The sequence below is a fragment of the Pelecanus crispus genome, chromosome 3, assembly GCF_030463565.1.
Source record: "Pelecanus crispus isolate bPelCri1 chromosome 3, bPelCri1.pri, whole genome shotgun sequence".
Taxonomy (NCBI): Eukaryota; Metazoa; Chordata; class Aves; order Pelecaniformes; family Pelecanidae; genus Pelecanus; species Pelecanus crispus.
The window spans coordinates 63,979,949-64,003,239 of record NC_134645.1 but is presented as its reverse complement, the minus strand read 5'-3'; the positions used below and the strand labels follow the sequence as shown (position 1 = coordinate 64,003,239).

The 23,291-nt window shown below is 43.3% G+C and overlaps 1 protein-coding gene across 1 annotated transcript in view; it reads left to right on the top strand.

Annotated features, from left to right (window-relative positions):
* The first annotated feature begins 1,377 nt into the window (after positions 1-1,377).
* The window catches only part of PHACTR2 (phosphatase and actin regulator 2), a 141,966-nt gene continuing 120,052 nt past the window's right edge, over positions 1,378-23,291 (top strand). Inside the window, exon 1 of the mRNA XM_075707975.1 lies at positions 1,378-1,522. Coding sequence (XP_075564090.1) covers positions 1,378-1,522 — 145 coding nt within the window. The remainder of the gene's footprint in view (positions 1,523-23,291) is intronic.

The following is a 23,291-nucleotide window of genomic DNA, read 5'->3' as shown; positions in this document are numbered from 1 at the left end:
GCTGCGCCCTGCGAAGAGAAGCCCCCGCCTCTCACCCTCGCAGCACAGTCCCACTGGGAAAGCTCGCCGCAGCTAGGGAAGGAGCAGGCTGCTCTGCCAGCGGAGGGAAGAAGGAAAGAATGAAGGCAATTCCCTGGGAGATGCTGAGCAGAAAAGACCTTTTGACCTGTCTAATGGCTGACATACAAGACTCATGTACTGGATCGATTGCTTGGAGAAAGGCGAAGGGTGCCTGAGCCGTGTGACTGCTGGGAAGACCACAAAACCACCGCGCCTGGGGAGCTGCACGGGGCTTGGCTGTTGAGAAGGGGGCACTTGGTTCCTTGGTGGGAAGCAGAGGCCAGTAACTGAGTTTCACATGGACGTGTTTCAGACTCGATAGGATTTGATTCAGACCTGCGGAGTGGTAGTTGCTAAGATGATTTCATACAGCCCGAATGGGACTTTCATATTTGATAGCTGGATAATGTGGCACTGGATGCATTAAAAACACAGGGTGAAGTCCTGTCTATCTTTGCCATTGTGCCAGTGGCTTCAGGGCAGCGAGGATGTTATTCACAGCGGAATATAAAATGATTTGCCTGTAAGCAGCAGTGAAAACATTACATATCCTTTTAAAGACGAATCGTGTCATAAAAGCATATCTGTAAAACAAACACCAGAAAATGAAACCACGGGGCTTGGGTTCACTTTTGCCGAAGTTGGTGTGACTCCCGCTTCTGATTTGAAAGGCAGGAGGAGTACCTTCCTCCCAAAACGTTGAGTCACACGGTGGTAAAACTGGTTGTGAAAAGCCTCTTGCCTGCAACCCAAACCTTAAGACCAAGTGTGTGTGTGTGGCGGGGGGGGGGGGGTAGATTTGACTCACCACCCTCCCAGCTCGGCTGCAGGGGTGCGAAGCCTTGTGCAACCTCCCGGTTTAGCGGGGGATGGCCGGGGGAGGAGGGAGGGCACCCGGTGACACAAAACAGAAGTGGTGGTGTCGGTTACTCGGCTCTTTTTTAACCGATTTTTTCTTTCTTTTTTTTTTTTTTTTTTTCTTCCCGGGAGTTGGAAATGACGGGAGCTGGGAGCACGAAGACACCCTGAGGGGGGATGCAGATGCGCGGAGGGAGGGGACGCGGGGGGGACCCCCGCGTCCCCTCCCTCCGCGCATCTGCACCCCCCCCCCCCCTTGCTTTGCCCCTGTGCAAACACAAAATTTAGGCTCCAACAGACCCAAAATCCCCGTCGCCGTCCCGGCTGGGCGGCCCCGCTCCGGCGGGGCGGTCGGAGGCGAGGGGCGGCTCTTCCTCTGCAAACTTTCCCTTTCCCCTCCCTCGCCGCCTCTCTCCCTCCTCTCCTCTCCTCCCTGCCCCTCTCGGCTCCCCGACGGCGATGGCTGAGACGCCGGGGAGCACCGGGGGAGCACCGCTGCCTGCCTGGTCCTTGCCCGGTCCCCGCGGCCGCTCCCAAAGCGACATCTCCTCCTTCTCCTCCTCCCGGAGAACCTTCCTGCTCCGGTCCAACGTGGGCGGCTCAGGTAAGGGGGAGAGAGGGGAGGGTCCTTGTGTCTGAGCCCCGGAGCCGAGCTGAACTGGGGATTTTGGGAAGAGACATCCTCCTCCACACCCTGCCCTGCCCTCCCAGACCTGGGACTGTCTTCTCTCGGTGGCCGAAGTGTGGGTCCCTGGCTTAAGTGGTGCTTGATCTACCCATCGAGATGATGTTAGTCAGGTTCCTGGCTTTTCGTACCTGTGTTCTCTGGTTTAAATGAACCCCAGTAAAGTCTTGGGTACCCACCCGTTCGCCGAAGCATCTCTGACTGCAAGGGCAGAAGAGCCCCAGGAAGGCTTCAGCGTGTATTGCGGGGACATCAAAACTCCTCGTCCTGCCCCTTCACACATTATGCTTCAATTGCAAATTAGGATTTTACTTCATGCACTTACATCACCTTCGGGTTTTACACTAACAGGCGAGGCAAAAAAATGCGTGAGTTGGTATCCCACCGTCCTCCTTCAGGAGGTAGCCACTGCAAGTGCACAGGGGGTGATTTGGGGGTGGAAGCTGAGACAGAGTAGGCTTCTTGCAGGATTCGGAGTAGTTTTGCTGTGTAAAATGAGGAAGCCAGGGTCCTAGTTTATAGTGCAGATATCTGAAAGTGCTCTAAGTAAAATAAATACATACTCATTTGGGCTATTCTTTACTCAGGCTGTTTCCTGAGGTCGGGTATTAAGAAAAATGAAATTCTGGTCTCCATACTGCTGAGAACATTTTGAAAATGTGTGCTCGCCCAGTTGCAAATCAGCCCTGTTCTACTGACTAAAACAAGACTGTAGGCACAGACGTCCCTGGGGATGTAGGTATTTTGGATGCACTTGTACACTCTACTGCACAGAGGTACCCGTGAACCACAATGCCATCAGGGAAGCTCCGGAGTGCACTGAGGAACCTCCTGTGCTGCAGCACAAGTAGGACAGCACAGTGCGTGGTCGGGTCTGCAATGGACCACAGTGTGCTCTTACGTTTGCTCCTCAGGGATTGTTAAGATGAAGCAGACCATTTGCTTGGGGGAGCTCAAATATATGGCTATGCCTGCCTGATGAGGAGAGAGGGAGCAAAAACTTGCTCAGTCACATAGGAGCAGGTGGATTCAGCTTGTGGAGCCAGAGGCTGCAAGCAAAAACTACTCTACGTGCCATTTTCTGCATCATTTTCTGCTCTACCTTTTTCCATGTCTACTTAAAAGTTATGTTGAAGGACATTTGGGACAGGGAGGAGGGGGGAGGTTCCAGTGATTTGTCCAAATCAGAAAGTACTACTTTTAGGTGTAAGGTGTATTTCAGCACTGTCTGGAAGAGTGCCGCACGAACAACGCACTACGACTTCATACGTACACAACATGCCTTAACCTGGACGCAGAGGGGTTGCCACAGAGGTTGGCAAGATTGAGACTATGTCAGTGTTAGACTATGTTGGTTTTTAGCTTAACTACAAAGACTACTAACAATGAGCTGGGTTCGTTACAAGAGACTGGCAGATCCAGTGGAGGTAAAGTGATGGTGTTTTCGAAGATGTGTTCTTATTTGTAGTTTCTTACACACAAAATTTAGGCCTCCCTGTTGCCCTACCTGATTTTTTTCTTTTAATTTTGAGGATGTGCTTCCTGCCAGTAAGTGACAAGAGTTGCTTTCTCTGGTTTTTAGTTTTCTTTGACATCTTTTCTTTCATTCTGTATTTTCTCCATTGCTGCTTCCTGTATTTTTTTCCGGCTGCTCATTGGGCACAATAAAAATACTTACATGCTGCCACACAACTGTTGATTCTGTCCTTAAAAAAGAAAGTATGCATTAAAGATGCAAAGCTGTTTAATTTTTAATGTGGTGGTTAGAGAATTGTTTTTATACTGAGATGCCATTAAAATAACCTGCTTTTTCATTCCCCCACTAACCTGGAGAACAATCATAATGGGGACAGAAATGTGAAGCACTTAGAGAAACAATATGAGACATCATTATTTTTGCTTCTACCTCTTTCTCTAGCTGTACCATTTGATTAAAGTAGGTCACTCATTTACATCAGCTGTTACCTGTGCTTCAGCTGCTCCATTTAGAAACAAACAATTTGCATTTTAAATAACCTGCAAAATGTTTGCTTACTGCCTGTTCTTGGAGTGATTCACCTGCAACTGTTGAAGTCACAAGCTGCAGCTGCTGTTGCGTATTTGTTTTCATTTTCTGGATCCTGATGCCAGTTGTGCTGAGCAGACGATATCGTCTCCTCGCGCTCCACCAGTGAGGCGTTGGTACCCCTATAGAGAGTTCACACTGTTGTTTATTTTACCACCTTCCAATCTACCATTCTCAATGCAGGATCTGTTAAGATGCAATAGTTGTAGAGACCCTTCTAGCTAAGGGAAATATAACAGCCTTTCTAAAAGCAGCTTTGGCAGCGGCTCATAAGATGCATCTGTTTGTTATTCTAGGTCAGTACTGTATGTGTGTCGATAGTAGAGCGAGGCTGGTCCGGTGGTCCCCATGTTTATGCTGCCCTGTGCTTTCTTACCCCCACTCCTTCCTCTGCTATTACCATATGCTGAAAGTAGCAACTTCCTGGTGTCACTTTTCAGCATCTCACTTCATCAGCTGCGGTCCAGTTTGTGAGGACAGTATATTTTCAGGTTTTTTCTTCTTCTTAAAGCTGGCTCTTTCTTTTATGGTTAGTGCTAGAAGATTACTTCATTTCCCTCTCTGGGCTGTCACCTCACCCGTCGTTGTATCAGGCCTTTACTTTCCAACTCTTTCTTTACTTCTGGTAAACCCTGGGAGGAATAAGGTGATCCTCATCATGATTAAGAGTGGCATGATCTAGACTTTTAATTTAGATCCTGAAAAAGTACAATGTCAGTCAAGTTCAGAGCCTCTGTGGCAGACGTAGCCTGTGCATCACTTCAACATCGTGGTACGCCCCGCCTGACAACTGGCTAGTTTGTCAGAGCATCTCTAGGAGATTGTTGAAGAAAAAAACATTCTCCTAAAATTTCAGAGCAGTATCAGAGCCACTACAAGAATGCTGCTTGAATTACATACCTTTAAGCAGCCTTCCACATTTAGTGACTAGATTGAAACCCACCTTAAAGGTGGATCAAGTTAGCCAAGTTTCTTGATTTGCCCAGCACAGATGGGGACCAAACTGCATTTGAAATAAAGACCCTGTTCAAATGCTTTCCCAGCACTTCTCCAAAATCTAGATTTGGTGGCCATGGGGCTGAGGGTAGCTCTCAGCATGAGTGGTGAGCCCCAGGCTGCAGGGTTGGGGGGGAGGCTGCTATTTCATATTAGCCACCTTTGTGCTCCAGTTGTGATGCGATGCCGGCGCTTCTGTTCATGACAGCTCTCAGGCACCAACCTCAGCTACCGCAGTGCCCGTTCTTTATCTGCATGTCCATGTAGACAGTTTTCAGTTTGTGCTCTTTTTAGTGTTGTGGGTTTTGCTGTGCAGCCTTGCATTTTTTTCTGAAGGTAGTGAGGTTTGTGGTGAGGTACATCTTAGTGAAAAGGGAACTTTACTGCTCAGACTAGAGGTCAAAAACTCACCCATTTCTCCACTCTGGGACTGACACTCTCATATTGTTGCAGTTCCTCTTGAGATCTTGCTCTTCAGCAAGAAGTAGAAGTTTCAGGTAATTTGTTCCACTGCTAAGAAGCACACCTTTCAGGTAGAGGTGAGCTCCTCATGCATGTTTCTGTTTCTTTCATGCTTTTTTTTGTGTCTTTCTGATGATAGACAAAAAAAACCCCAAAACCTACCTGGGAATTCAGACAGCAATTCATCAATACCTCAGGCTACACCCCAGATGCTGGGTTGCCGCAAACAGTGAAAGGGTGAGCGCAAATGACAGTCCTGCCTCAAAACTTGTACATCCCAGGATTATTCTGGGAATTTTTGGCTAGCAAAGTTGTCCTTTGCAGGTTAATTTATTCAAAATGATAATGAGTAACAGCTAGGATTCCTTCTGCAGCTGACTCCAGAATAGGGTGGGTGAAAGGATGGCTTAAACTCACCCACCTCAGTGAAGAATCAGGGAAGAGTTCATGTAGTGATCAGAGTGGCTGATGTTAGATGGGAAGAAAATTTATGATTTTTGGAATTATTGGAGCTTTTCATTATTAGAGTGCTCCACTTTGCAAACTTAACAAATGTCAGATTCTCTTCTTAAAGGACAAACTTTCTGGCTTATGCAATGGAAATAAAGTGGGTTTGACACCTGGAGGCATTTGAGCATCTAGAAAGAGTGAAACCCAAAAAACTCTTATCTAGAGATTGACTTGACTATCTGGGGGCTTGGGAACTAGGAAAAGAGATAAATTTTTGGCTAGGTAGATAGGTAGCTGTTAAGGTTTGCCTGTATTTCCCTCTGCACTTGTATTTCCCAAAATGGCTACAGATTCCAGTTTCTTGGATCCAATTTCTGTATCCACCAAGCAAGAGTCCTACCAAAGTCTATGGGAGTTGAGTTCAGTGTTGGTGAAGAAGACATCAGATGTGCTTTGGGCGGGTGGTTAGAAAGATGGCATTTTTCAGTCATCAGATGGGGGTGAGGGGGGAGCCGCCTCACGATGTGGAAGAACACTCATAACTGAAGCATCTAGTTTTGGTACAGTATATGAAAATAGGGGAGTTACGGGAAAGCATGATTCTCCATTGTATCAAGCAGGACTTGTTTGCAACATAAATTAAAATACAGAACTTTGCAAGAAGCCCAAAGCAGATAATTTGGGGTAGAAAACTATAGTAGAAGTTAAGACAAATCATAGTTGTTCGGGGTTTGGAAACTAAACTCAAGACAACTCTGTAACTACCAAGAAATAGTGCATCCTGTCCCTAAGTCCACATTGAGAGTTTCCCATCAGTTTAAAAATTTGAACTCTCAGAAGGAGGCAACAATCATAACCATATGAAATTTGGCATATGCTTATGGAATTGAAACATCTACTTCTTCATAATCTGGAAACACACTTAGACCATCATCCCATAATATTAAATCTCATTCCAGTCATCCTTACATGTAGTTTCAGAAGTGTGCTGAGGAAAATACCAGGAATCATATAACATTTTCTACTGCATACATTGATAAAGTTTAAGTCTGCCTGAAAACTGGTTTAGTTTATAAGATTAGGTGGGCGTGCAGGGAAGAAGTGTGTGCCAGAATATCACCAGCTGTTTCTAATATGAATTTATACAATATTACATACGAAATAAGAATCTGCTGGTTTTGTCCTGGTCTAAAAGACACTATTCCACACCCAACTCTTGCAGAATAACTGGGATACATTCTTGATATTAACCCTGATTAAGTGTTGAAACGGGGAACACTGGGAACACAGGGAACACTATGATTTACAAATACAAACCATCTATACTATCTGTCATTTACACATGACCCAGTTTCTGGGACAACTTTACAATCAAATATTCAGACTTCAGCTCAGGATTAAAAAAAAAAGTATTTTCTAAATGTGGTAATAATCTTCATGGTTGACTAAGTAAAAATTGGACTAGAAAAATTCACAGTGTATGATTTAATGTGTATTTTGCAGCAACTAATCAGTAGCTGACTGTGGGATCTGTTCAGCATTTTGCAACTGTGTGTGTTTTAGTTTCTCAAGGCCCTCTGGCATTTAGCGCTTCCTGCTGATGTGTGGCTTCTAGCAAGTAACCATTTAATATCAGACCGCATGTCAAGTATGAAGCCTGAAGAAGTGATCTAAAGAGGAGCTAAAGAAGATATTTTATTCCTTCTCTTGCTGAATGTAAACAACTTGTTCCAAAAAGGCATTTGTTTTGGTTTTAAAACCTAAATGGTTCATCAGTCAAATCCATCATTAGCATAAATCATTTATCTTTCTTCCCCACTCCCCCTCCCCCTCCTGCTCTTTTTGCTGTTATTTCCTGAAAAAGCAGGCACTATTTAAGGTCAAAGGGCTGGGGATAGTTGGCAGGTTTTTAAAGATTGGTGAAGAATTTGCATTTTTATTTATTTTTGCTTTTTGAGGTCAGAATCTTTTCAGTGCCAGAAATTCTGTAGGATTTTAGTTTTCAATAACACCAGTATTAGTCTTGCTTCGGAATTTTTGGTAGTTCTCATTGAATATGTTTTAGCATAAGACAAAGATATCTTCAGTGGTAATCTTTTATTTACTTATTTATTTATTTATTCCCACTAGCATTTTACCTAGCATGTTGCTATTTTTAAGAGATGGAGAAGTTAGTTTTTTTTCAGGTACAAACCAAGTGGCACAAAAGGAAAAATATCTAGAAGAAAATAGAAAATCCTGGCTTCAGTGTTCCAAGTTCAATCACTTTTCACTTCATCTTTGAAATTGTCAGTCTTAAAGCACCACAACAAGGGATGCTCTTGCTTTTCATTCATGTGGAAAGCACTGTGATCTTCCTGAAATACAAGCATAGTTTGTAGGCAGTCAACACTTCCCTCGGCGGTGAGCTGAGAAAACTTGTTCCCCATCATGCAGTTTTGATGCAGAATTGGACTTTTAATATGTTGTGTTGTATAAATTCTATGAGTGCCTTTAGTATTGTTAGGATTTTTGAGTTTTGAAAGGCTGAAGCAGTGAAATATTAGTAAATTATATCAGTATCAAGTACTTAGTATAATGGGCTCAGAAGCATTGGCGCTGCTTTAATAAAGTCTGAAGCTTCAAAGCCACTATGCCTTGCAAGTCTGCCGTGCTCTCAGGTAGAGGACTCTATAACAAAGTGGAGCTAAAAAGCAACTTAAACCACTGCATGCTTTGGCAGTAAGACACTTTCTTACCCTCTCTCTTCTCTCTCGTGTTTCTTATATATTTCTGGCACGTTCTGGATTGCTCTTCCCATTTCTCATATTGTGGTTAAAACTTCTTGGCCACATTCAGAGAAATACAGGGCCGAACAGTGGGGAGCTGGGAGGGAAATGTGGAAGAGGAAGCGTCTACCAGAGGTGGCAACGTGGCAACTCTTCACATGCTAAAATACTGTGCGTAAATGGCTTCTCTTTGAAATAATGGTCATGTTTGTTACTAAATGTCTTATTTTTCAGAAAATGTAGCATTTCATGGTTATTTTTAATTAAACATGTATTTTACAGCTTGCCCTACATTTTTTAATGTTTGCACAATTTACAGTATCAAGAAGAAAAACTTGTTTGGGGAAAGTGGACTCCTATTAAAAGCACTTACTTCTTCTTCACCTTCAACTCCAGACATGACTTCAGTGTCACACACAAATTGTGTTGGTTGCCACTTGGGGAATTTGTCCAGTTGCACAGTACCACACACTATTTCTGTTAACCGGATGCATCAGTCGGTAGTTCAGTTTTGGCACCTTTACCCAAGTTGTCCCTACCCAAACTATACTGGAAGTACATCTCTTTCTTCCTTTCACCTTCTCCCCACTCTTTCACTCCCCTCTCCCCTACTAGCTTCTTTTCTATCTTCTCCACAGCTTCTAATAAATCTCATTTACATTGTGTCAATAGCCTACGTACCACTTTTGATGATCCTCTCTCTAGGTCTGGCTGCGTATGCGTTAGGTTCTGTCCTCCCCACTCAAGTCTGATGCACTCCAGTGCTTCCCAGATGTTGGAGGCTCTTTGACCCCAGAGACTGAGATGTGAATGGACTCAAAACCTGCAAACATTGAATTTATTTTCTGACTGTCACAGGAAGATAAAGGTCAGAATTTGTACAGGTCAAGCAGAGATTTGTTCAGTTTTAGGAATTCATTGGGAAAGGAAAAAAGAACTCTGAAAAATTGAAAAAAAAGGTTGCTGAATGTTAGGAATGGAGGAGAAGTTCTTCAGAGCCTTTTTAAGACAAAGCCTGGTGCAGTGGTGAGGATCAGGAAAAGGCTGAAGTCTGGCATGATCCCTACATTATTGAAAGTTGTTAAGTTAGCTAAAGTTTCTTTGAATACAAATGTATCCTGATGAAATAAGAGTTTTGTGAAAATCCACTTTTTTGTAGAAACAATCCTGATTTCAGGCACATCTCTGCATTTTCAGGAGAAATACCTGACAAAATTTGAAAATGGTAAATTGTCACTTCAAAAAATCAGTCTAAGGTTTTTAGAATTTTTCACCATATGGAAGTTTGATATAGGAGGCTTTTTTCTTCTAGTTTGGAGAGCAGTAATAGGAACAAAAGCAGCAGAGAAGTGTCAGAATTTCCCTGGCACAGAAATGTGATTATTCTAAGGGACCCCATCCACCTATACAGGGCAAATGTAACCACTGCCACTTTACTTTGTCATGGCTAAATCATTGGATATCAAATTCTTTAAAGGTTCAAATGCCTTCTTGAAAGAATAAGGATGTATAAGGAAGTATTTCATGGAACCAGGCCCTAAAGAGTACATTGAGCACATGTATTTGCTTTTTCTGTTTTTGGGGGAGAATCGAAGCTTTTAAGATACAGCTGTGACTAATATACACAGTACTCAAGAAAATTACAGGCACCAAGTAGAACTGGTGTTGAAAGTATTGTTTTGTATCTGCTAACAAGCACAGGAAAGAAGGGGTTGCGGTGCATTTGCAGTTGAATGTGTCCTAATTGCAGGCCTTCCTTGTGTTCAAACACAGGCAGCTATATTTAAACTTTGTGAGTGAAAGGATAATTAACAGTCACCTGCTTGCCACTTTTTTATTTCCTCTGTTGCCCAGTGTCAGGGCTGACAGTTAATGTCAGTGGTTTAAACCACCGATGAAACTGTGAAATTTTTATCTGAAAAAAGATGAGTGCTACCAAAGCGCAGCGTGAAAAGGCAGTGTCTACAAGGCATAATTCTGGTGGGTTTTTTCTGATTAAAAGCAGTTTTGGCAAGCTCAGAAGGGTTGGATTTGAAACAATTTGGTTTACTTACACAGCCAGAGAAAGTGTAATCCATTGGGGACCAGTGGACGTCCCAAGTCATGATATGAACTGCTCTAGCCCCAGGGATGAAGCGTGGCATGCTGCTTTCATTACGTGGGCTATACGCACCTCGCTCTGTGTTTCTCTGAGTAGAATCTCAACTTTGTATCCTCTGGAGGGAGATGAGAGGGAGAGTAACATCTCTCCAGGGGCACGGCATCTTTCTTCCAGCCTTTTGACTTTTGAGCCCTGAACATTTTAAAAAAATAATGGTGTCTTCCTGTTATGCCTTGCTGCAAACAAAACTGAATGGCAATATTTCACACCATGTTTATTTTAGCGAATAGCAAATCCAAAAAATATGCTGCCACCCAGCTATTTAAGCCTTTGGAAACACATCTGCTATGAATTTTGCCTTATTCTTTGGAAGTTGAGATAAACAATGGCTTTTGATCTGCAAATAGCAAAAATCATTTGAGGGAAAGATTTCCAAAGGATTGATGCAGTAATTTTCAGAGCTTTCTCTTATTTATATAGTCAACTTGGGATTTGTCTAATGGGGTCTTCACAAGGTGAACTAGTGCATGTATATATGATTTGGTAGGTGATTTTGGCTCACAAGCCAACAACGCCCATTTCACTCTGTGGTATGGGTGTTTCTCACCGGGCAGGTGGCACGTGAGCGCGTTGTACTACAGCCTGTGCATTTAGTGGTCTGTCAGAAACAGCATCTGAAAGCTATACCCTTGCAGTGCAGAATCTGGAGGGAAACAGCAGAGTGAAGGAATGACTTTCAACTATAGGGGTGCAAGACTTTGGGGTGAGCTTGAGGCTTTGGCTGTGCTACCTGCCCTTTTTGGTTCTGTGTCAAAGAGCTCTCCTGATCATCACCAGACCCTGGAAGAAAGTTTCTCCCCTTGCAGCTTCCATGAGGACAAATAAAGCCTTTCACTCAGTGCCTGCCACAGAGGCAGCACCGGGAGGCCAGCAGCTCTGCAGATTTGCCCATCCTTGGGTGAGGGAAGGTGGCACGCTCTCTCGAAATAGCAAGGTAATTGCCTAATAGCAAGTTAGGAGTTACTTTGAAATCACTCTTAACTCAAGCTGGGTTAAGAAAAATGCAAACAAAAGCACTTTTTTACAATGTCTAAAATAACGCAGCTACCAGTCTTTTAAAAAGAGAAAGGAAATACAAGCTACAGACCAGGCGCTGGCAAGATGTCTGTAACCAGTCTGCCAAATTCAGGGGGAAAAAGACCCATCAGACTTAGTCTTGGTGTCAGCAGTTTAACTAAAGATTTTCTTTACTTATTTGCTTATGTCTTCTATGAAGTTTGTAACGATATTATCTGTTTTGGATGGTTTTGCACTTTGGTGGAGTTGTCATTTATTAAAATTAGAAATCATCTATTGCAAGCAACACACAAGTTGGTATCACGTAAATTCCTGATGAGTGAAAGTAACTTGACGGAGCACACAGCTTCTGCATTTTTATCGCATTATTGTGTAAACTCTGTGGGGAAGAAGACGTTTGTTCCACTAGTTCTAGGCCAAGATTAGAAAAGTGCTGCAAGCACAGGAGGGGACATGTGTAAAGGAGGTTTCTTGGGAGTGAGGGACATGTGTAAAGGAGGTTTCTTGGGAGTGAGATTTATTGGGCTGGGGAATAGTCTTCCAGGAGGAGCAGTGAAAGCAACCCTGCTGGAAGCACTCAAAATCAGAGCTGGAAATGCACTAAAATGTGAAAAGAAGCTGGTTTGCAGCAGCAGTGAGCAGGGTCTTTTGCAGTTGCGGGTCTTTTTTATTGTTCTGTGTTTAGGCCGCGTCAGGAATGACAGTGGGAGACACAGGACTGAGCATACAAGCCATCCACCTGCACCAGACACACTGCGCTGAGGAGGTGAAGATGGATCTTGCTTTTTGGCTGGATGGAAGAGCCACATCTATGTCACCCCATCTGTGGCAGAGGGAAAGCAGAGGGAAGTGAAAGAGGTGGGAAGGAGTTCTCCCAAGCAGCAAAGAAATAACTGACAATAAGATAAGTGAAACGAAAGGGCAAAACCAAAGGAAATTCTCCTTCAGTGTTTTGAAGAAGCTGCATTGCACTCACTTTTACCCTAGGCTTAAGTTAAATATATACTTAGATGACTTTAGATGAATATTTAGAATATTCAGATGAATTCTAGGCAACTGTCTTGACAGTGAGAAGTCCACTGAATAAACAAGTTTTGTCTGCTTTCTAAGCCCATTGCTATTTTTAAAGAAACAATGTCAAGGAGATTTTAATTCAGGCACTAATTAGTAAAGTGAATTCTGATACTTACTAGAACTCCATACTTCTGCTCCAGTGAATTTGTCTCAGTTATATATATGCCATAGAGGAAATAAATCCCAGAAAACTAAACTTCATGCAGATCATGTATGAAGTAAATGAGATATGATCCAAAATGTTTTTATACAAACATTGATTATCATAATGGAAGAGAGGGGAAAAAAAATCCAGAAAGAGCTCTGTAAATGGCAAATATGCATCTCTCAAACTCAGGATTAGATGCTTCAAATTATGCACCTTTATAAGAAGGACCTGAGTTTTAAAAATACATGCAAAATGATTTCTGATTCTAATCCTTTTAAATGTCAATAAAAGCTATGAAAATATGCTTACTCTCCATTTGTTAATGGAGCTTAATCTTTTTGAAACAGAGTTGTTGCAGGAGTGGCTTTCATGTTTTGAGGCAGTTTGGGATCACTGTGAAAGTGATTTGGTCAGTGTAACAATTGTACCAAGGAGAAATCAGAAGCCAGGTTCAGTGGCATTTGGCAGATGCCAGATGTCTGTCTGGATTCACTCTGACATGGAAGACTCCTGGTAAAGGCTGGTGTGGTCAGGGAACCCAAATTCTTTGCTTGTCTTCTAATGGAGTATCTTCTCTCTGTGCTGCTCTGAGGGATGTAATGTCCCTAAGTGGATTGCTCTGAGCCCAGGAATTTCTGTAACAGCACTGAACACTGGCTGAGTCGTGTGGATAGTGGGCATTGAAATACTCTGCCATAGACCGCAGGGCAGTTTTTAGAAAAGGGTTACATATTTTATACATAAAATTGCAGTATGGGTTCTTCTGTTGAGAATTCATGACATTGTATTGGGTTTGTGTGGCAAGGTTTTGGTAGCAGGGGGGCTACAGGGGTGGCTTCTGTGAGAAGGTGCTGGAAGCTTCCCCCATGTCTGACAGAGCCAATGCCAGCCGGCTCCAAGACAGGCCCACCGCTGGCCAGGGCTGAGCCTGTCAGCGATGGTGGTAGCACCTCTGGGATAACATATTTAAGAAGGGGGGGAAAAAAACCTGCACAACTGCAGCCAGAGAGAGGAGTGACAATATGTGAGAGGGACAACCCTGCAGCCCCCCAGGTCAGTGCAGAAGGAGGGCAGGAGGTGCTCCAGGCACCGGAGCAGAGATTCCCCTGCAGCCCCTGGTGCAGCCCATGGTGAGGCAGCTGTGCCCCTGCACCCATGGAGGCCCACAGGGGAGCAGATATCCACCTGCAGCCCGGGGAGGACCCCACGCTGGAGCAGGTGGATGTGCCTGAAGGAGGCTGTGACCCCGTGGGAAGCCCATGCTGGAGCAGGCTCCTGGCAGGACCTGTGGACCCGTGGAGAGAGAGGAGCCCAGGCTGGAGCAGATTTGCTGGCAGGACTTGTGACCCCATGGGGGACCTATGCTGGAGAAGTTTGTGAAGAATTGTAGCCTGTGGGAAGGACCCACGTTGGAGAAGTTCATGGAGGACTGTTTCCCGTGGGAGGGACCCCACGCTGGAGCAGGGGAAGAGTGTGAGGAGTCCTCCCCTGAGGAGGAAGGAGCAGCAGAGACAACGTGTGATGAACTGACCACAACCCCCATTCCCTGTCCCCATGTGGGGGGAGGAGGTAGAGAAAACTGGGAGTGAAGCTGAGCCCGAGAAGAAGGGAGGGGTGGGGGGAAGGTGTTTTAAGGTTTGGTTTTATTTCTCATTATCCTACTCTGATTTGATTGGTAATAAATTAAGCTAATTTCCCCAAGTTGAGTCTGTTTTGCCTGTGATGGTATTTGGTGAATGATCTCTCCTTGTCCTTATCTTGGCCCACGAGCTTTTTGTTATATTTTCTCTCCCCTGTCCAGTTGAGGAGGGGAGTGATAGAGCTGCTTTGGTGGGCTCCTGGCATCCAGCCAGGGTCAACCCACCACAGACATGTGAGGAATAAGAGCATGTCAAGTATGCCCTGTCCATAGGCATTGATAGGTTCCTGGGTATGATGATGTGTGTATAGATGAAAAAATTACTAACCACCTTCAGTTCAGTCCAGTTCATTTAAATGATGTTCTTCTAAACCACTGAAATATAAGCATCTAGCTATCAGACTCGTGGAGCCTTGCTTTCTCTGCTAGAAAATACAGGTGCACAGTCACAGGCAAGGAAGGAACCAATTGGTAGCTATCAGGCATCTCCAAGAGAAAGGCTGAGGGCTGAAGGCTGGCCACGCAGACCTTTGCTCTTAACAGGGAAGCAGGTTTCGGTCACTGTGCTTTGAGATTGCCATGGAAGGAGAAAGGGCTGGGCACCCCCTTCATCTCCCCCTCCAGTCTGTGCCGACATTTTTCCTCCCATTTCAGTGTATTTGGTGTACTCTTAGTAGATAACATGGACATCTTGAAACCTCAGCAAATGCATTGGCCTTGAGAAAAAGGAGGAGACCCAGCACTTTTAGCGGAGTGAGCATTCTTCAACAGTGCATGCAGCTCAGGCTATGCCAGCGTGGCAGCGTGGTCCAGAAAAGCCATCACTGTGACTGCAACCCACCCGAGCTTCACCTTCAGCTGCTGTGCAGTCGTCTTCTAAATGCAGCAGTAAACTGCTGTGGAAGTCTAATGCAGTGTTTCTGTGCTTGTGATTTCATTGTGACTTTCCAGTGTTTAATACTGTTTTGGTTTGGCTCTTATAGTCACATTCTCAGTTGTTTTTTTTTCAGTGGCTGCAGGGCTTCTTTGGTGTTGGAAACTTCTGAAAACATGATCCTGCAATGCTCAGGCATTCAGAAACTAGAAGAAAAAGAAAGAGACGGAGAAGTTTACTGTTTCTTGGTTTTTTTTTTTTTTACTTTAAATGAAGTTATAATATGCTTTCTATGTCACCCTCATGTTTCTGGGGGCCTGACTCATGATTTTTGTATGCTTTTGGCTGGCAATGCTGCTATTGACTTCAGAGGGCTTTGGCTCAGGCTGAAATACATCGCTGCAGCTTTTATCCCAGGAAGGCCTCTTAACAACACTTTACGAAGGTGAGGTGACCTGAAGTTCAATATAACAGTCCTTCAGAAGGCAGAAGTCCCTCTGAGACCAGACTAGTTTTTTTTCAGTTCCAGTCTCTTAAGAAAATCCTGATGTAAGCAGGCATGAGATGCATTAACACGTTTTGTGATTGTCCAGGCTCAATAATGATCAAAGTAAATGTGAGATTGTTTTCCAAAGGAAATTAAACAAGGAGGAGGTAGAATACATCTACAGCAATTTCATAGTAGGTAACATTATATAGCTACTTCTACCTTTTTCCTGTGAAAGCCCTATGAAGGTACACTTGATGACATGGGGGTCTCCAGGCAGCCTGACTTCACGTGAGAGGGTCTCCTTGTGGGATGAGAGCTCTGCCTGGGCTCCTTGTTACTTAGATAAGGACAGAAAGAGGGGGGATTGTCCGTGATGCACAGAGTTACTCCAACCCCTTCTGCCTGTGAGTGGGAGTGGACCATGTTGGCTCTTCTCTGACTTGAGGGATATTACCTCCTTCCATTCAGCTAGTCCTTTTATTATGATATCAAAAGGAGGAAAAAAAGTACAGACTCAGACAGCAAAGGAAAATGGAGAGAGTTTAAAATGTGAAAAATCCCCAACAGGAACAGAAGCAATTCCTTCATTCCAATTTTTGACAGTTCTTTGCTAATCCCCTCATTATGTCCACAAACTGAGCAAATTATTTTTTTTTTTATCTAGAAAAATCAGTTGATTCTGTTCTGCCTCTTCCACTTTATCTCCAGCAAACCACTTTTTGGCTCTGCTTTCTTGATTCCTGTTCAGTGGAATATCTTTATTCTCCAGATCTTTTACACTGCAATGCCCACCAAGTGTGAGAAAAGTGGGGATGCTCTCCACCTAGCAACAATTACTGCAGGAGCCCATCTACCTGTGGTGGCCAGCAGAGCTGACGTGCTGGACCCTTACCAGCTCCAGCTCTGCACCACCATGGAGATGAGGAGAATTGTCCACAGGTCGGGATTTTCCAACAGGTCCGTGAAGGAGCCTAAAAACACAGACCATACAACAGAAAACAGCAAATGAGTAGGTTGGTGGCATTAAAAATTTTTTTTGTATTATAGTAATTTCTTGAAGAGAGTCTCACTCATGTGAGAAATCTTTTTTCTTTTTTTTCCATGCAATGAATCTATAAGGTAATGGAGCTTTCTTTTGGCTTTGTTCATGATATTTCCAGTCCTATAAGGCCCAAGAGCTTAGGTAGCCTTCCTGCTGCAAGAGGAGGGAAATGGAGAAAAGTTGGAAAAGTCAAGCTTTTTGCTTTTGTGAGGATGCTCAGGTTTATCAGTACATGGTCGAAATGGGATGTTTTGCCTAGCCATAAAGTAGGATTAGCCCCCTTGTAGCTCCTGTTTTGTTACCTCTTACTTACTCTAGTTATTTTTGGTAGGACTTAAGAAGTAAGAGCATCCTTACGATTACTGCAGCATTGGGCCTTGTCACCACTAAAACATCTTTCCCTGAGCCCAGCAATATGCCTTATACCATATGCTCCCCACTGCCCCCGCAGTCTTCTGACCCATTTGCCGCACCTCCCCTTACCTATCACCTCCATACGTTTGTTTAGGTGCCTTAACCTCTCCAGCTGCCCAGCTCACTGCCGGGGGCTGCTGGGGGAAAAAGTCGGTGGGTGAGAGATTTTGTGTCTCAGGGAGATGCTGCCGTGTGAGGCTGATACACTAGGTGGGGTGGTTGTTATGCTGATCAGCAAAAACACGTCTCTCTGGTGCCGGATTTCTGCCTGGATCACCCACCTGCTTGCAGACGAGAGGATTTGAAATATGGGCTTGTTTCTATGAAGTGAGCAGGCCTTCTGCAGCAGAGTTGGTAGATTGCCCTGAGCTGGTTTCAGCTGGGTTCTGTTCCTTCCTGCATGAAGTCATGGCAGAGTCATCATTAGTTTCAGTGTCTTTAAATGCAAACTCAGCTGTCTTTAAAAGCACAAAGCTGGAGTGGGATGGGATGGCGCGGCCGCATTTTAAATTTTCTGAAGCACCCCCCTCCCCTTTTTTTTTTAAATCCATAAATTGTGTATTTAAACAACACACAATGTTATTATCAGCCATTGCTCTTCCCTCAGACAAGGTAATGCTGCAAGCTTGACATTATTGGTTGTCCTGGTGAAACTGGATCTCCTTGTAGTATTGATTCTGCTGTACTTTGGTCGGGGCTTGCGGGTTTTGTATTGATCTGTCAAAGAAACTTCTGAGGAGCAGGTGAGCAAGATCTGTTGTCTGTGTCATTTGCGAGCTAATAGAAGCTCTTATTCTTTGCCGGCAGCCTGCTGCACACCTGAACATTGATTCATTATGAGAGAAGTTGGCTTTAATTAGAGCCAGGTTTTCCAGTATTTGTACAATGTGCTTTGACCCCGCTCCACAGCAAGTTCATAAATGCAGACTCTCAGGCTGAGTTGTTCATTTATTATGCAGTCTTCTGAAAAAGAAACCATTAAAATAATTGGTCTAAAATTTTTGTATGTGCTGAACCTGAAGTAGTCTTTTCTAAAACAAAACTCAACGGGATCTATAAAATGTGTTCAGACCTTTTCTAAAACAAAACTCAACGGGATCTATAAAATGTGGTCAGACATACACATTTAGACCTCCATTGGCATTGTGCATTGAAGTAGGTATTGCTTACCCTGATGGTTTTCCGGCCTGCTAGAGATTTAGATTTGATGTATGCAGCTCTAAGGGCAGATGCAGAATCCCTTGACTGGTCTGAAAGAGCGTGAAAACAGGAATTCCTTCTCCCAGCCTGAAAATTCCAGCATTAGAAAGGCTTTCCCTAGAAGCTTAAAACAGAGACATCACTCATTCTTTCCAACCTCAAAACAATTTTATGGCAGGAAAAAAGTTTTGTTTTCCTTTTTTATTTCTTTATTCTTGGAGGAGGAGGGCCTGGCTAGATTTTTGCTTTTAGACTGTATTTCACGAAAACACCCCAGTAATGTTAAGCGGTTCGTACACAATTGGTAAGTATCAAAGATAACATCAAAGCGTTCATGTATGCCAGTATGTGTGCAACAGAAATTTTTTTGTATATGAAATAATAGAAGTATAGACACTAGATATATGACTAAAAGTAAGCTAAAGCAGTTTTCCCATGCCATATCCTCCAAATGAAACATGAAAAGAACACTCTTACTAAATTATCAAAACATTTCTCAATTATTTATCCAGTACTGCCTGAAACGATCATGAAGAGTGACTCAGTGAAAAATGACTGTGTTATTTTATACAATGTAATCCATGTCCTATAAAATTATAATATTGAAGTAGTACAAACAAATCCAGAAGCCCAGTAAATTACAGCTGTAAGTTCTAGCCCCCTCCCACATAGATGTGCAGATGAATATAATGGCGGGGGCGGGGCAGAAAAAGAAAAAAGGGCCCTTACAATAGCTCTTATTAGCCAGGTCCCAGCCAAACGCAAGCCTCTAGCAGTCATACTCTTCCAGCAACCCCCAAGCAGCCATTGCAGCATCTGCAAGACTAAGGAGCCAAAGCTCCCTCACCCCACAGCACCCACAAGAAATCTTTGGTGTGTTTCAGCCTCAGTGGCTCAAGAATATCTCGTCTACTGCAGGCTTTCTGAAAGCTTTGGGGCAGGCTGCATTGCTAGTACAGTGTGGTAGAAGATCTCCACATCCTGGACTCTGGGGGAGGAAGCATGGTGTAGTTCCATCCAGGTCTTGAAATGTGTAGTTGATAATATCCTTACATCAAGATGAAAAGCATAGTTGCTTTTTTTTTTTACCAGTTTGAAAATTATGCACTAGCCTATTTTGGATTCAGACACAATATTGACCTTAAGATGCAATAAATAAGGTGGCCGCCTTCGCTGCTAGTCACAGCCTTAATATCCGAATGCTTCCTTTTGGGTTAACTGATCAAAACACTTCCAAAGTGATTTAGTTCTAGATTTGGACATAAAAGCCCGTGGGAGATGTATAGCAGAAAATCTGCATGTTCTGGCTAAGCATATTAGAAGGTTTGCCTATTGCACTTGACTTTTCTTTCTTAAAATAGAAATGTGATCATTAAATCTGTAGCAGGAGAATCTCTTTGTGGACTGGTCCAGTTAAAAAATTGATGTAATTTGCTTAGTTATCTTTAAACATCATCTTTTTCCAAAAGAAGCATGGCAAAATTAATAAAAAGTAACTAAAAATGTTAAATTACTAAAATGTTATTGGACTTGTCCTAGGTGTTCTGTGCAGAGAACTCCTAGGCTGCACGGCTGATTTCTCACATGGATGAACATTGACAGGATAGTTCCTTTAATTTATATGGGCTCACTGAAGCATGTGGGGCCAGCACAATCTTCTTTTTAGATCTTCACCTCTTCCATGTCATCTTGTAAACCACGTGACAGCAGCTTGAGAGCATGTACCTCCTTAACTGATTTTAATTTGTGCTATCATAACCATGTAGAATTGTTTCCTCCTTCTATATTTCCTGGGCCTCTCTATGGATTCTTGTGCTTAGTTTGTAGGGTTCCACCATCCCCGGCAGCCTTCACTCAGCCAAGCAGCCGCCTTGGCCTGGTTAGTCCACGCCACATGTGGAAGAAGCTTTTTCATTTTGGTGGATCAAGACAGCCCTTTGTTTGGAGGTCTCTTTCCCAGTATCAGCTGGCAGGGAGTGGAGGTGGGCTGGCCGGAGGGGATGAATGGGTGTATCATGCTGTCTCCTCTGCCTCCATCCCTGAAAGCCAAACAGGAAAATTAACTACCTGGATCTGTGTTATTGTTTCCATGTAGGGCTTCCCAGAGCAAGCCGTGGTCATGCTGGCAGAACTGCAGCAGAGCACCCCACTGCACGGCAGAGGAGCTGAGCTTGCTGCATGGGCCCAAGGCACCCACGTTGGTGGATGACCTTGGCTCTTTGCGAGCGTGTTTTGCAAATCAGTGTCGCTTGACAGCGTCCTGGACTCAGTGTGGTGTTTTACGGCAAAAGGTGGAGACCAGTTAGACTAAAATCCATCCCAGGAAGGTTCCAGAATGAGTTATGCTGAATGATTGGCAAGTACTTAGAAGACAATAAAGTCAGTAACTAAATGAGAGCAAATGTGTGGTAAATCCATTTGATTTTCTGCTTTTGGAGGGCTAAGTTGCCTAGTGAAGGAAAACATTACGCGTATCTTGATTTGATACATCTTGATGTCAAAAAGGTTTTGAGACTGTTTCATAGGACTGTGTTTTAGAGATAAACTAAGGAAATATGGCCTAGATGTAATCTCCATGGAGTGGGTGTACAACAGTTTGATAAATTGCTCTCAAAAATATTTATCAGTAGTTTTCTGTCAGACTAAAAGGGCATCTCAAGCAGGATCTTGCAGGGGGCAGTCCTTGGCCCAGCTCTACTCAATACTTCAGTTTTGATTTGAATGTAGGATTACAAAATACGCTTGCAAAATTTGCAGCTATTACCAAGCCACAAAAGTTGCAAGCCCTTGGGAGGACAGCACTGGGAGTCAAAATGGCCTTCACAAATTCAAGCAAAGAGGTAATACAGCTTTCTGTCCACTGGCATACTCCTCCTTTGGCCTGGTTTTCATATAACTGTGGCACTCAAAGAAAGAATTATTGAAATCCAGGTAAAATTCCAAAGCACTTGAGAGGTTAATCGTTGTCAAGTAACTTATGCCCAATGCTAAGGTTTTCTGAGGATTTAAAATAAAAATGTTTAAAAAATGCTTTGGAGAAATCTCGAAGCTACCACATACAAACATACCATTTAAAGTTTTCACCAAAATGCTTGGAGTTCGGGGGTTGTCAGACTTCAAGACTGCAGCCTGAGAGGGCAAGTAGAGAGCAGAAGGTTTGGGAGGTTAAGACTGCATATGATTGTGCCATATGCCCACACTGCTAAACTGAAAGCAAATTAGAGGAAGTGAATTATCGAAAGACAGTATGCATGCGCTTGAAAACCAAGACAGAAAATGGGGAATAAAAGAAGAAACAATCTTCATTGTAATCCCATTGTCCATGCTGACTACAAGTGACAAAAGAAAAAATATCAGCAGTGAAATAAGTAGCTATTTCAAATTCATTATGTTTTAATAATTCAAACACTATTAATAATGCAGGTAAAAAGAATATTTCAAATCTATTTTTGTCAGAGTCCTTCTATAATATTCTCTTCCTCACTGAAGCAAAGAAGCTTATACTTCTCACTACCCTGCAATGTAAAGAGAAGGACAACATAGCTCTAAAATACCTAACCGCCTTTTGTAACAGCTTTAATGAGCTTTTTCGTATTGCTCTCAAGAGGGCAGCCTTCCCTGCATTTCTAAATATGCTCTCTGGGCAAATTCAGAAGCATGTTCCTGATGAAATTTTGTTATTTTTAGAAATAAGCGAAGCAGGATACATCATTTCCCCTCCTACACCTTTGTTGATGCTTTAATATAAATACCTGTGTTCGGAAGTTAATTACAGCATCCTAGATTGCACACCAAATAGGTACTGCAACTGCAAGTGGGTGCTATTGTAAAGGGAAAAGAAAAGGAACAATGCTGTAAAAATGTCGCTTTGGAGGTCTTTTTACGTCTGATTACCACCCCAGGAAAACAGTGCTGACTTGTTTGCCACAAAAGGGATTAAACTGCCTCGCATGACACCCTGGGAATGGATGCCTAGGTGAAAGGCATGTTAAAATAAACAGAGTATTGCGGGTAATAGCTAAGGAAGGAAAGAAATATCACAAACCAACTTGTCGTGCGTATTTGGCCCCTTTTTGAACTTTTACGCAATCTTATACGCTGTTTCACTTAGAAGGAGAAATTGATAATAGAAACAGGAATGTCTTTGATTTCTTCATCTGTTTGTACACCAAGTTCTGTTTCCCTGAAGACAGCAGGAGTCAAACAAGAGGGCATAATTTCATTGCGCGCGGCTCAGTCTTTTTCAGCTAGCATTTGGTCCTTACGTTTTTCTTGGCATACTTTCCAGAGTTTCCCTGGCTTCATTGTTGCCACCTCAGTCAAATTCTCTGGTCTTTCTGCCCGTCTTCCCCAGACATGCATGCTTCTGAGAAAAGCATCCAAGCAATTTGAAACGGATTTATAACTTGTTGAGTTCATCATAATACACCTCTCAGCAGTGGAAGTTTTTATGTTGTATTAGCAGTAGCTTACCCTCTCGCTCTGCGCTGGAGCAGAGCACTGTTAGAGTTTTGACTCAGGATAAAAAGTTTGGGCTGCTGAATTATCAGCATTATTACCTGAAACGGCTCTGGGGTTTCATTTTTCTTCTGCTATACTGGCCAGCTGTGGTCTAATGAAAGTACAGCCTATGGTGACACAGTTGCATCCTGAGCTGGAAAATATTTACCTTGTCTGTTCATTCAGCAAAAACAAACTCCCTCTAATGCATATTTTCCCAACACCTGCATATGGCACATCTCCAGCTTGCCAATTTGTCTGATGTGCTTTGCTGATATCAGTTCAGCTCTGTGTTTGTCACACACATTTTGCAGTAAGTTCTGGCAAACATATTCATTATCAAATCACAATAAAAATAACTAGTGCTGTTAACTAGCCTCTTTCAGGG